Source organism: Apteryx rowi, unplaced genomic scaffold, assembly GCF_003343035.1.
Source record: "Apteryx rowi isolate R43461 unplaced genomic scaffold, aptRow1 scaffold_815, whole genome shotgun sequence".
In the NCBI taxonomy this organism is placed as follows: Eukaryota; Metazoa; Chordata; class Aves; order Apterygiformes; family Apterygidae; genus Apteryx; species Apteryx rowi.
In genome coordinates this window covers 167339-182378 of record NW_020451111.1, presented here as the reverse complement: position 1 = coordinate 182378, position 15040 = coordinate 167339, and the positions used below count along the sequence as shown (strand labels likewise).

At 37.9% G+C, this 15040-nt stretch overlaps 1 protein-coding gene across 10 annotated transcripts in view; it reads left to right on the top strand.

Annotated features, from left to right (window-relative positions):
• LOC112977285 (bifunctional heparan sulfate N-deacetylase/N-sulfotransferase 4) overlaps positions 1-15040 on the top strand; it is a 168726-nt gene that overhangs the window by 69813 nt on the left and 83873 nt on the right. For 9 of the 10 annotated variants that reach the window (XR_003257434.1, XR_003257433.1, XR_003257440.1 and 6 more), the window contains one exon: positions 17-1261. Coding sequence is in view for 1 of the 10 variants with exons in the window: in XM_026089463.1 (XP_025945248.1) it covers positions 281-1261 (981 nt within the window). In the remaining 9 variants the exon portion in view is untranslated. The remainder of the gene's footprint in view (positions 1-16; positions 1262-15040) is intronic. The other variant, XR_003257438.1, reaches the window with a different exon arrangement.

Genomic DNA, 15040 nt, shown 5'->3' with positions numbered 1-15040 from the left:
TTGCCTATTATTGCAGATAATGTTAAGAGTCCTCTTCATTGACTATTGGCAACTGCTGCATTCTGAGAAAGTCTCTTTCAATTTAGCTTTCCAGATCCTTCAGCTTCCACCTCCAACAACTTTATAACCTCCCTAACAGTTTCATAAATGCACTGCAATGGTCACATGAACAACTCTGTAGGGGAATCAGCACCTCTGCGTCTCCTAGTTACTATGGCACTTTAGGAGGAGAGAAACCAAAAAGAGACAAGTCCACCAGAAGTTGAGAGTCCTGCAAAAAATGAATCTTACAGTGAGACTTCGCCGCAGTTTCAGAACGCTGGTAATCCTCTTGGCTACATTCTGCCTGGCAAGCATTGGCATCTCTGCCTACTACCTGTACACAGGCTACAAGCAGCAAATGGCGCTCGTGGAAACCACCGGAGAAGCCGAATGTGAAGATCTTAAACTTTTACCGTACAGGTCCATGGAGCTGAAAACTGCTAAGCCAATTGATCCATCTAAAACTGATCCCACCATCCTCTTGTTTGTGGAAAGCCAGTATTCCCAGCTGGGACAAGACATCATAGCCATCCTTGAGTCCAGCCGCTTTCCATACCACATGGTCATTGCGCCTTCCAAGGGGGATATTCCCCCTCTCACAGAGGGTGGAAAAGGAAAATATACAATTGTTATATATGAGAATATTTTAAAATATGTATCCATGGACTCATGGAATAGAGAGCTTCTAGAAAAGTACTGTGTGGAATACAGTGTTAGCATAATTGGTTTTCATAAAGCCAATGAGAACAGCTCACCAAGTACAAAACTACAAGGATTTCCATTACATCTTTACAATAACATAGCCCTCAAAGACTGTTTTGTAAACCCTCAGTCTCCACTGCTGCGCATTACCAAAGCTCCAAGGGTTGAGAAAGGCCCCCTGCCTGGTGAAGACTGGACAGTTTTCCACTTCAACCACTCCACCTACCAACCTATACTTTTAACCGAACTGCAGACCTCCAGACCCTTGCCAGTGGTATTGCCAAAGGCTGCTCTGTATGCAACAGTCATCCAGGATTTGGGCCTTCACGATGGGATTCAGAGAGTTCTTTTTGGAAACAACTTGACCTTCTGGTTGCACAAGCTGATCTTTATTGATGCCATCTCTTTCCTGTCTGGAAAGAAGCTGACACTGTCCTTGGATAGGTACATCCTCGTTGACATAGACGACATCTTCGTTGGGAAGGAGGGAACAAGGATGAATGTCAAGGACGTGAAGGTAGGGCAAGAACTGGGGATACCACCACAAATAGAAGTATGTGCAAATGGGGCATTTATAGAGAGAAAGCGTGAAAGACCTGTTGGATCCCATTTCCTAGGAAATGCTGCAAGTGCACAGATATAGCCAGCAGATACAGACATGGTAATCTGAAGTTCCTTTAAAAGGCTGTTGTGCATGCACAGATGCATTTAAACATGAGTGTATACATGGATACACAGGGATGGTCTCATACAAGAAGGCATGTAATGAATGTACTGACTGCCTCTTGCTCAGGTAAATTCTACTCAAGGGTGTCACTCTGAACACCTGGGTAACAAAGGAGTCTTTTTACACCTCATGTAACAGATCTTTCTTTAACCTAAATAAAAGGAGCAGATTCTGGAGCAGACTTGCCAAGAACTCCAAATTCTTCGATGACAACATGTGTTTTACACTTCATTAACTTGTCTTTCCTATGCACATATAGGCGTGTATATGTAGAGAGACATATAGTGCCATTTATAGGCATTATCTGTATTCTTTCTTTCACTATTTCTGAAAAGTAATTGGTAAGTAAGTAAGTAAGATAATTTTTTCTAATACTAATATATTTATGGGGGATTTTTTTAAAAAAGCAAAAAGCAAGAAAAGGAGAGTAAAAAAGATATAGTCAGTTTGACTTTATGAGAATTAGTTGGATAATTTTCATTAGCAGGCTATCAGATAAATATTTAAGTTACCAGTGATGTGATGAAAGCACAGCCTTATACTTTAGCAAATGACATAGCAAGTGATGCTGTAGAATATTCACAGGCTAATGTTTGGGGGCTCTTTCAGACTTATTTTCATTAACTCTAATATCCAGGGACTCTATCATATTTGTTCAAAGTAATTCTCAGAGGTGCCCTTAGATGTGGAGGCTTAGATAGGCAGAACTCAACAGCATGACAGTTACTTCCTTGCAATTTTCCACATGTGTGAGAATTATCATATTCAGAGATTAATTGAAAGTTCCTAAGCATGCAACATTACAATCTCTAGCCTTTATTCTGGATTTTTGCTTGTAAATACCTCAGTGTTTAAGAGCAATAAGCAAGCCCTTTGTTTTTAAACCTAATTTTCTATTTCTTAATTCTTATTTTCATTTCTATGACTTCTGTATTTGTCCTTCTCCTGGTCAGGATCAGTAAGAGAGGTATTGAAATACCCCAAGCTAGTAGTCTCACATATTATTAAAACAATTTTGCAGATCAGAGAAGTTCAGGTAATTCTATTAGCCAAACCAGACATATAAATGCTCATCAAGCTGTATTCTAGCACTAAGGCACTCTTAGTGCCTGCATTAGGTACTCCTGGTGTCTTGAGATCCAAGCGTGCACAAGCTCAATGATCAATTGCTCTCTGTGTTTAATTATACAAAGGGTTTGTCTACATGAGTAAAGTAACTGAAAAGGCTATTGTGGTAGAAGTTTTTCAGCAATAGCTTTTTGTATGCACGTTTTTGGTAGTGTCTTTTTCTCATGTAGTTTGCTCCACTAAGGAGCAAAGTCTATTATTCTACATTGGTTAAGGGTTCCTATTACTAGAATAAGACTGTCCACATAGAGTTTCTTTGAAATTCAGATCATACCTTTGACTGGAATAATTTCACCAGGCAGAAAAGCCCCAGTCATTTCCTTTATTACTCAGCAATCAACATCATGACTAGGCAAACCCTTCTACTAGGCTTGGCAAAACAGCCATACTTCATCACTTATTATAGGAGATGCAGCGGGAAACTGCAGGTCCAGAAACTCCAGTAAGAGCTGGATGGCAAAACCCAGCTGTTAAAAACATTCAGCATTTCTTTTGTATGCAGCACACATTTACCCATCTCAAAGAACAGAGCAGAACACACCACTGAATACCTTGACAACAACAACAGAAAGCATCTGCACCACTTCAGACTTTAAGGAATCTGTGGTGAATCTATTCAAACATAATCCACAAAGAGAAAAGGTTTGAAGGGAAGCCATCATTCTTCCCACATTTCTCAGGTCCTAAAGGACTAGCCCACTTTGTATCTCACACTATAAATAGTGCCCCTAAAGGTAACACTTGGCTCTGGACCTCAAGTGAGAAACTGTGCAACAAACGCTGAACACAAGGGAAATCTTCCATGGACATAGGATCGGACCTGACAGTCCCATCAGGCGACTTCCATTCTACATGTTCTTGGGGGGAAAAAGGTTAGTCTCCCTTGTAGATGATGTTTGCCTTTAAAGCCATTCTGCAACATTCCCATCCATTAGTATTCAGTACTTAAAAGATCAAAAAACAGTAGTTTTCATTTCAAATCAGTTGCCAGGTATGGATTCGTTTTTCAGGGTATTTCAGAAGTACTTGCTATGCAAATCAGTCCTTACTTATAGTCTGGACATTCACAGAATACATTAATATTCAAACCAGGATGCTTGCTAATGAACGTAACACCAAAAATCAGAGTGTACTTTGGTTAGTTTACAGTAAAGGATAATTACAGTGAGTTAGAGAACAATCTCTCAAATCACTTGGGGAAGGAGGCAATTAAGAATCAGTGGGCCTAGCTTGGCCCCTAAAGGCAGAGCAGCCATCTCAGTTGAACAGCAAAATATCACAAGGAGACAATATTTAAGAGGCTGAAGTTTTCCTAAGAGAAGTCAAAGTATTACCATGCATTGCAACTTCCCTCAGAGGGGTTTGTGTTTTCATGGCAGGTGAGAGCCTAGTTCTGACTCATGGAGGGACCCTGAGATTTAAGGGCAGGTTGTGCTTTCCCCATATGTTTATTATAAGGGTAGAAGTGTGAATGGCTCCAATGGCTAAAGAGACTCTGTAAGTTGTTTTATGAGAATGTTGCAGTTCATTTACTTTCTTTTCTGAACTGCATATTACATGTGTATTTAACACTAAAAATCACAATCCACATTTACAACACCATGCATCTTAGAACTCATTTCATCTTGCTGCTTGTACTGTATGTTTAAAACAGCAGCATCCCCAACATAAAAGGGACTATTTGTTTATATAATGCTTTCCAAAAAAGAGAGTCATATAAAGCACCACTTGTAACGAAACAATTTTTTTGCATTGTGCCACATTGCAATTTATCCCATTCCTTCAATTCATAACATTTGTTGTTACACACAGTGTAGATTCACTTTGCATAGATATATGGGAGTCTCTGTGAGGGTCTTTTAAGGTATCAAGCACACCTGGTTTGCTTGGGAATGCTCACCAGCAACAGTGTCAAGTAACACCAAGTGTGGCAGATTCCCAGATGCACACAAGAAAACTGCAGATGAACAGCTAACCATTTCCAAAACTACATTAAAAGTCTAAATAATAATCACTCTGCCAAGCCAGTAGGGCATTTTCTTTCAGTGACCATGAGCATTATAACTGCCAGCRAAAAGAACACATTGCTAAAAATGAATTTTCTGATAACAGCATTTCTACGTAACAATAAAAAGACAAGTAACTGTGTTCCTGTGTAATTGCTTCCTGCAACTCAGATGTTTTTATCCCCACAAAGCCTTTTCTCAATTAAGTACTTCAAGGAAATATATATTTATATATATATATATATAAAATATATATATATTTTTTTTAAATAAAGGGTGTCATCAGCTAGAGAAACAGAGATTAAAGAATGGAGTTATTACGGGCTGTGTTTACCACAAAAGATCTCCTAGTCCCTTGTATTATAGAAGTTGTGCAAGGTCATATCTGTCTAAGTAATTAAACAGGAACTCAGCTGAGCCACAGAAAGCTATTTTCCCTAGCTTTATGGATATCTATCTTGAGCCTAGCAAGCTTCTGCAAATGAATTTCTCCCTTTCCCTCCTCCCAGTATATTATCTCACTGCTTGATTTTAGAAGGCAAAAGACTCAAGAATTCATCAGTTAGTTTGCAGAATTACTGAATTCATGTACTTGCAAATTATATTGGTTCCAGCCACACAACAGGTCCAAGATCACTATCATCAATGATCCAGAGAAAACAGACAGGAATATCCAGTTGTGCCTTGTCTCAGGTTACCATACAGAAAGAATACAAAGCTTTTGTCTTTAAAGTTTTTTCTAACCATGCACAAACAGAGCTGCTGTCAATCAGCATCACCCAAAAAGGTAGTAAGAGCTTGCTGAAGTGTTTTTTTGTTTGTTTTGTTTGTTTGTTTTTGCTGTTGTTGTTATAGTATGAGCATGTAGACTGGTACAATATTTACTCACCCAAGAAGAATCCAATGCAGTGACCAGGACTTCCTCAGTAGCTTTCACAACTACATTTTCTTTTCCTACCTTCACTATTAACTCAAAACACAAAAATCTTTGGGGGAAAAAAAAGAACTAGAACAGATAATAAGGTTACTACTCTCTAAAAAAACAACCAAACAAAAAAACCCCCATATGCTGTAGAAGTCTCAGCCTTTCACAGCTCACCCTCCTCCAACACCAGGCACTAGGGTGCAGAACAGCCTCCTCTCTATAGGCTTCCTCCAGGTGGGCTCCCTCAGAAACCACCCACCCCCCTCTTGTCTCCCACTTACCCAGCTGGAACTGATAATCAATGAGAAATTGCTGGTCCCAGCACCCTCATGTCACAAAACCCCTTTCTTGGAAAGCTGTGCTTTTCTTTTTTGTATTCCCCCTAATTGCTGACATAAGGGCAGGATCATCCTCGTACAGTCTGAGGCACTGTAAGTTGCTGGAGCAATGCTTGGGAGCTTCCTTGGCGTCACTGCTGACTGCTGTGGCTCCTTGCCCCGGCATACCTAACAGCTCATCTGCATTCTTGCCCTTTCTTCTGCGCTAAGCTTCAGGCCACTTATTTCAGTGGGAAGGAAATTGCATTAGTCCCTGACACCTCCTCACTTCCACAAGTTTGCACTTTGTCTTTGACCTTCACCATCATTAAAATGCCTTGAACATTTAAAGGGTGTGATTTCTTGCTCATTTTAGTATTTTAAAGACAAGAATTCATGCTGGAGTCGCAGCTTTTCTGATAATTCCAAATGAAAGAGTCCTGGCTCAGCAGGGGGCTGCGCTTGGTGGTGGAATCTCTCCAGCATGTGCTTTTTCTGACCCTTCTGCAAGGAGAATTGCTTTCAGGTGGAATAATTAGGACTGTCTGGGCCACTTTACCAGCCAGGGCAGAACAATACTCGGTGCAGGGCTGCGGGTGGGAACAGAATACCTGAAATTCTCCTCATTGCTGCTGTGTGTAACTCTCCGTGCAATGTCTAAACACCTTTTTAAAGCAAGGAGTTTAATAAGCTGTTGGAGAGTAATGTTCATTTGTACTTCAGTACTGCTAGTGTCTCTTACCTCTTGTGTCATTTGTAATTCATGGTAAAGATCTGAAGCCTGGCATGTGGATCAGGAAGCCCTATTTATCAATGGACAAAAACACATTTCTGCATCCCTCAGCAGAATTTGGCATGTAATACCACAGAATATGCCAAATTTTATGTAGAAATTTGCCAGCAGTGGTCAAGACCAGAGACAGCAGTCCAGGGGGATTGTAATGGGTACTTGTACTTCTAACTCAGGTTCCTAAAGGGTTTTTCTGGATACTTGCCTGTTCCATACTCTTCTGTATTTGCACACAACATTAGAGAAGACTAAGGAGCTAGTTACAGCAGTCTAATGTCTACATATCCATCTGCTTAGTTCCCAATGCACACAGTACCAGTCCCCAAAATCCCCAATGTTTCAGCAAAATTTGTAACTGGTTCTACAAGCAGGAAATAGAAAGAAATCTTTCTTTATTGTTAATTTATCTGCACTTTTCCTTCAACAGGATTTGAAAACAACAATCGCTTCCTTCCTGATCACATGAGATAAAATAGTCATGCCTGTAACATTTTTGTAATAATAAACTCCAGCCAGTAAAGTAACTACATCAATGGACCATACAGGGACCAACTAAAAACAGAAGAGATAAGAGCATAGGAAGTTAGAGACTGCCAAGCATTAATAATTATAGTTAAGTGTTACCCCTATGTCACCTTTTAAAGCACTTGAAAATGGCAGTGAAGAACACAATGAATAGATACTCAGGAGTTCCTAAAGACTTTAAAAGTGAATTTAAAAAGGACCTGAGAATGCATTATAAGAAAAATTTAATAATCAGACAATCTTCTTTTTAAATGGGACTGTCCACTCCATTCTACTTCAGCAGAGCTGACAGATCATTCAATATTTTTCCTGCTCTTGAATCACCCAATTCATTCTGCAATAATTTGAGTGCTGAATACTGTTCAAGTGCCTTGACTAGATACACCATACAAAATGTCCTATACTTCAGCTTCTCTTTTTGTTTCATTAAAGCCTACTCTTTGATTCAGAATTTCAGTACTGATGTAGTTAAAAAATGCCATTCCTTTGCCATCAGCAAAATGTTTATTTTTCTCCTTGGGAGCCTGGAGGATTGACTGTCAGTCAGAGCATCTTGCCTGATTTATAATGGACTTGGGGTTCTTTCATCTTCCAGGTTTCCCACTGAAGATTTGGTGGGTCTTGACAATGTTTCATACAGTCATGCCAGAAAACAAATTGTGGGGCTCTAATTTTTTAGCTCTTTCATTTCACTAGCTTAGAAAACTGTTTCTTCCATGTGTACCATACATTAAAGGAGTAGCTCTGTTATGCAGCCCAGACAAGATTTTCCTAAACATTCGAAAATTCACTTTGAGTTCTCTTATCCTAGAGGGCACACGCTATTATTTTGACTGCTGGGTTACAAGAGTCCAAACAACCCAGTTTGATATTGTTTGTGCCAGGACCACGGAATCATCAAAAATCCAGGTGTGGTTTTATTCATGGAAAAAGTTTAATCTCTCACAAAGCAAGGAAACAAACAAAACAAAACAGAGAAAAATCATCCTTCGTTTTTCCAGCTTTTTAACCAACCATAAGAATTAGATGGAGTTTAATTCTGGAAAAGGTAAACAATCCTGAAGTTCTAGAAGAATACTGCTATACTTTTTAAAATACAAATTTTGTTTTAAATGTATTTGGTGTAATTCAGAAAGTGGGCAATATCTAGGGCTGATCACCTACACCCAGCATCACTGTCATGTGACACATTCTTTTGTTTACACATCTGCTAATTTCCTGGATTTATAATGATTTCTTGAATAGCTTCTCCAAACTAATTCTGAAGTCATAGGATGTATCATACTGAAATATATTCCAAAGACATACATGGTACTTGATACTTTAATCTAGCTTCATTTAATTTCATTTAATTCTTTTCATAGCATTTTGAGAATGTCTAGGAGCTAAAAACATGGCTGCTTTACATCAGCCTCTCAAGAGACCTACATTAACCGATGTTTAAAACAATGTATATTACTTAAAAAAGAACAATAGAAATTGTTTCCTATATTGGAAAATAGCACACTATGAAATGATTGAATACCTTTCTAGAAAGGCTAGCCAACCCAAACGTAAAGAGCAGTTATAACTACTGCCTTAAAAGCACTTGATGCAGCAATAAACACATTACCATGAATGCCATATATAATGCACTTGCATTAGTAACAGTATTACTTAACTTTAAATATGCCTTTGTCATCCAAATACAAGCAGGAGAGACAACACTTAGAGCAAAAGCTCAATTTAGTTTCATTAGTATTATTTAAATGATTTGAAAATAGCAATGTTCAGAAAATGGATGAATGGATGGAAGGATAGGCAAACAGATGAGAGAACAGAGAAAGCCTCAAAGAGAAGGGGAGAATTTTGAAAACTAAAAACATGTAGCAATTATTATCTAGGTATTAACTGCCCACATCCAAGCAATAATGTAGTATCAAAACAAGTCTTCATCTATGTCTGTTTTCAAAAGTTTATGTATATATGTGTGTGTGTACATGTACATATATATATACAAAGTAAATTTTGTGATCTTTGTATCTTCTACTAATTTGGTCATCGGCCTCTAATCAATAATTTTACTTCTAATGTTGTAAATCTCCTGTCTTGTTTTCATACAGGCACAATATTGTAAGGGCTTTTAGGTAGAAGATATCTAACTCCATCCTACCTAGTGGGCAGAATGCTATTTCAAGAGTCTAGGAAGAGTTGCACCTCAATTGCTGGGTTCAGTGTCCCTCTAAAATGAAAAATTACTTTCTAATAGGTGGACATTGTCCATTTAATTATTATTCTTGAAGATGTACATCATATGCTAGCAGGTAGAACTTCAAAAATGGTAAGTCTTAAGCAGATTATGATAACAGATAATTGATTAACTTTAAAGATAAAACTTCTGCTTCATTTCAGAAAAAAATGCCTTTGGTCCAAATCTAGGAAGTGGACTTTGATTTTAGTGAGTCGAGTGTTCATCTAAAGGAAGATTTAGGCTTTCTCTGAATGAGAAGTATTTCTCATTTGAGATGAGATTTGATTTGAGAACTCCAAATGGACTGTTTTCAGAAGGGTTTCCTTTTCATCTGGACATATACAGAGTCCAAATACTCTTACAGAGACATGAGAACAAATGACCTTCTGACTCCATAGTTCAAAATGAGTCATGCATTGCTTAGAGTAGTTAGAATGAGTCATATATTGCTTTCAGGAGACTTTGTTGGCAAGTAGTGCTTAGCATGCAAATACACTGATTCATCAGGAGAAATTCACTTGGCAAGAAACTATTTTATTTAAAAAATTTCATATGGTCTGTATGTAGCTACTTTAATAAACAATCAAAAAATGAATGATTTCGTTGAACATTTGAAATTGTCACTATTTGATATAGCTATTTCACCACCAAAGGGGATTTCTGTGCATCAGACAGCTTATTGCTTTTTACAATGTTCATAAGCACACACACAGACACACACATAGAGAGACTCAAATTTGATGAGAAAATCATCCTGTGTTTTATATGTATGTTACTATAAAACATTCTGTGTCCCTGTGGACTGACTGATCAAAAAAAGGGAAAAATCTTGCAAAGCATTGAGGGTTTGCTGTAAAAGCATGAGTGATAATAAAATGCGATATGAGACATTGTGGTATTGCATCCCACTGGTCAGGCCCGGTTGGGAGGTTTTGCCCTATGACCAGTGGCACGGCAGCTCCCCAGATGCTTTATGGACTCACAAATCACTTGCAGTGCTCTAGCCAGCTTAAAACCCTGAATAAAAATTGTAAGAACACCAAAGACAAGTCAGTGCTAGGTTAACCCTTCATCATTTATTAGTGTTTAACCAATTTCTTGGGAAGGATCACTATAGCTGTTGTAGCCGTGATGCTGGCTCCTGTGAGCAGGCACACCTTTGGGGGTCTCAGGTATTCACATTTTGTCTCTCAAGCTCCCTCTTTATTTCAGAACCTGTGGCAATGCCTTAGAGCTRGGACTTCCCAAAGATGATGGTTAGAAACTGCAAATGGGTGACTCTCCAGCTGCTTATCTATTAAAAAAGGTTAACATCTGCCTGCACCATGTTGGTGCTGCACAAGCAATACTGGACCCTCATCCATTCATCAGTAGTCTCATGTTTCAGGAAATGTCACAGTTTCAGTTTAATCAAGCCTTTTTTCATGACTAGTAAGATATCTGAGAGGCTGAACCAGAAGTACATGGGAGACTGTCTTGCTCTCCGTTACCATGGCTGATAGCAAAGGCACCGCGGCCCCTGCTCCAAACTCTGCCACAGCGTGAGTCTCGCTTCTCTCATGGATTTTCGCTGCCAGTATAGATTATTCGTTTGCCTGGTCTGGAGAGCTTCCATTTATTCACTGCTGCCCACACGCGAGCAGCAGCAAGGTTTACGCTGCCTGCCACTGCAGATTAAATCCTCCTGCTTCTTCATTGCCAGCCTATTCTCGGTTCAGTCGCAGGATGCCAATACTGGTTTTAGCTTACTCTTCATTTTCATTTTGTGGCCTTTATATCTTACGCSTACATTTATTAGCACTGTTATCTGCATGTCCCTTTTACGGTGCCCGTTCCAAATCCAAAGTGGTACCCTCTCAAAAGGATGTACATGCATATAGGGTAGCATTGTACCAAACTGTAATCCRTTTTCTGCAGACAGTAAACACAATGACTTCATAAATACAGAAGGAGAGAAGAATAAAACTCTCTTCCTTATAGGCCATGTGCACAAGTCAGTGTTTTTCCAAAGGTTTTCTTAGTGGTAAGAAGTAAAAGTTACTTGAGGACTACTATCCAAACAGCATCATCACCTGCAGAGAGGAAGCCACACGTTACCTTTTTTTTTCAGTGGCAGCCCTTTATTTTGGAAACATTATCCTAACAAAGCAATACTTCTTCTCTGTACAATTAGTCTTCTAGCTGTGCCAAAATATGCGGCGGTCCTAAAATCAAGGTTTCTAACTGTGTGTGAGATTAATCTGCCTAGGACCTTAAAATATAAATGCCTTTTCATTTATTAAAATCATATTTCTTTCACATTTTTGTTTATTCCTGTTGAATATCACCATTGTAAAAAAAGCCTCAGTAGCTCTACAACACTTGCATAAAAATGACTTTTCATTGCTATTAATACTTTTCTCTCAGGAAAGTACAAAAGAATATTTTGATCTTATGGAAGATTATAAGATCATAGCGTAAGACTATTTATTGATAAAATAAATAGTTTCATGTGGACAAAAATTTTAAATCTCCAGTAGCAATATTAAATATAGTAAATATATAATTTAAATGGCCAGTTACAATCAAAGAATATTTTATAAAGGTTAAGAATTTCTTTCAAGAAATGCCAGGATGAAAACAAGGCAAAATTTTTTTTTTACCTTAATTGAACTTCATTTTCAAAATTAACAGGAAAATGAAAGGATAAGTTATGCACAATTTCCTCAAAACCAATATATTAGTAAAAACACTGTAACGCTTCTGGAACAATATTTTTATGCATTAGGATTTGGTTTATTACAACACATTATATGGATGAAAGTTTTCTGATTTAATGCTCCAGAATTTCTCATTGATTTGGATGGCATATGATAAAACGATCTTTCGTCTCTGGTTTAGACTGGCACAGAAAGACAACTAAGGCGTTGTGGTGCCTTTCAAATCCGAGCGTGCGTCTTTCCCAGCGTGTCACTGTCCGCTTGGGGTCCCGAATTTGCTTTATCCGGGTCTGTTGCCCCAGTGCACAGAGCTCACCCGAGTGGGCCTGTGGAGAACTGGTCAGTTCAGGTTGGGAAGAAAAGCAATTTCAAGAACCTGAAACTGTTGAAGCTGAGAGAAATCTTTTTTTCCCTTAAATTTTTTGTGAGAAAGGGTCTCCTAAATTCTTGATTTCTTAAAAAAACCTTTTTTTTTTGCTTAATTAGTAAGGTTTACCTCAGGCTAGCAAAGATGATTGGTATTGCGAGCACATTTCTGAGGCTACAGAATTTGCGTGATAAAGGAATTAATCCCACCTTTGGCTCATTTTAGAAAAACAGAAAGAGTGACTACTTTTAACTTTCACTTGAAAGCAACCCCTCCTTTAACCAATATCAGCATAATATCTCCTCAACACTAATCTTGATCAGATGTTTATGAAATAAAGCTGTAGATGATGATTTTTTTTTTCCTTCAAGAGCATAAACTATAAATACCATTTACCAAAGCGTCATGGTTTCTCCAAATACCTGTCTCCTTTACTCTTTTCCACATTTTCGTTCTTTCTTCCTTACTACCAGTTCAYTTTTAATCTGCTCTTTAAGTTCTCATCTAGGTAACACCCAAATAGAAGCAAGTGGAAACTGTGATGTGATATATGCTCACCTTCTCTACTACATTACATTCATGCTATTTTTAACACAACTGGTTGAAGATGGTTGAATTAGATATTTGAGAAGGGTTTTTTTTATTAACTTGCATTTATTAAGTCACTTAACTTGCATTTATGCACTTACTTTTTTAAAAATCACAAATTAAATCCATTAAATCTAGTACATATTTCCTGATCCTTTGTGATCAATGAACAGTGAAATTCCAAGATTTAGAGATCAGGATTTTAGTTTTCCTTCTTTGCAACTTGTTTAGCCATTTTTCCTTGGACTAAATGGGTGAAAAATCCTTCTAAAATGGAACAGTGGCAAGGTAGGGGAAAATGAAGTTTGCTTTCTTATTACTCTATCAATTTGGACTTCTCCAGTGGAACATTTTCCCATGCCTAAATGTTGATTTATTGAATTCAGAATGTTGCATAGGAACATGATTTAAGCAAAATGGTATTCTGCCAACTCATCTTCTTTGGCAGGCTGAAGGAAAAGTGGGAAGTTTGAAGAATATTAAAAAAAAACTAAAAAGGTCGTAATTAAATGTAGCTTTGGAAATGCTGTTCTTCTAGAAATTAAAAATGCAAATAATTCAGATGCTGTTGCAGAGACTTTTTTAACATGAGACTATCCCAGGAAATGGATATTTCCATTTTTTACGGCCTTGGCATTCTATGCGAAAACCAGAATTATTAATGTAATTCCTAAGTTACATATTAAAGCCAAAATGTCAACATTTAGGTAATTTCTAAAAGTTGTCTCAATATTAAATTTGAATTGTGTTGACCAGTGCAGATTGAATCAAAGACACGGATTTCAAGGACTTACGGATTTTGACCTCAAAACATTAGATCTTCAAGTAAGGGCTATACAAAGAAAGAATGTTTGAATTCACATTTTTGACAGCATACAGTATTTTCTTGCCTTCCCTAAAATTCATGAAATACTGGCTCTTAAAACTGTCAATGATTCTTCAAAGCACAAGTGCTTTTTTGGTTTAGGTCCAATTGTTTTAACAGAAAAAATCTCAGTATAATTTTCCATTCCCTGGATTTTTAAACACTTCAGAAGTCTGTATGTCTGTGCATTAGCCTGCTCATTAACAGCAGAGAGATGAAGCCAAAATCAGGATCCTTTTAGTCAGTAGAAGTCTCGACATCGATTTCAATAAGATCAGCGTTTGGCCTCTAAAACGCTCTCTGTGTGAGCAGCTCAGACTGATCTGCTGGCCCCGGGGGAGCTGTGCAGCCCCGGCCAGCCGCCCCGAGGTGCCTGTCTGCTTCCTCCTGCAAAACAGCTACGAGCAGAGACAAGGAGCCAGACCCGCTACCTCTGCCAGCTTTATAGCTGTAAATGTGCAAGGTGGAAAGAAACAGAGGAACCATAAATGCGAAAGGGGTTGTAGGATTTCAGGGGGAGCAGATTTTACCAGGGGAAAAGCAGCTTGGCAAAGGCTAGAAGAACATGTGATGCAGGATGAGACCAAAGTGGACGCTTCATCAGGGCTATGCTCTCTCCATTTTCAATAATATTTAGTCCCTAAGGCTATGAAGGCTGAAGACCTCCTTTGTAATAATCTTTATCTTAGATGTGTCAAYAAATTATCACACATATTTGGAAAGTAATTAAATATATGTAAACAAGTAAGAATTAATCTATATTTATATATAATAATACTAATCTATAATAAATATAGATAAAATGCTCTATGACCTTATTAATTTAGGAAATGTTTAATGACGCTCCAGACATAAGTGTAACCTAATGAGGTTATACTCTACATGGTTAATAATAATAACAGACTTCTTGTTTTAAAAAAAAAATGAAAAGTTCAGCTGCAGAATGTGAATTCTTTAATATAAAAAGCTCTGCATGTGTCTTCCTAGTAACACATCCCAAGATTTATGTGCTTCATAAACAAATATGTCTGCAGTATTATAAAGTGTAATTCTGCTGTATTTGTTATTAGGAAAGGGAATAAGGTTTCCCATATGCTTTCACTATTATTTCGCTTGTAACTGGGAACAT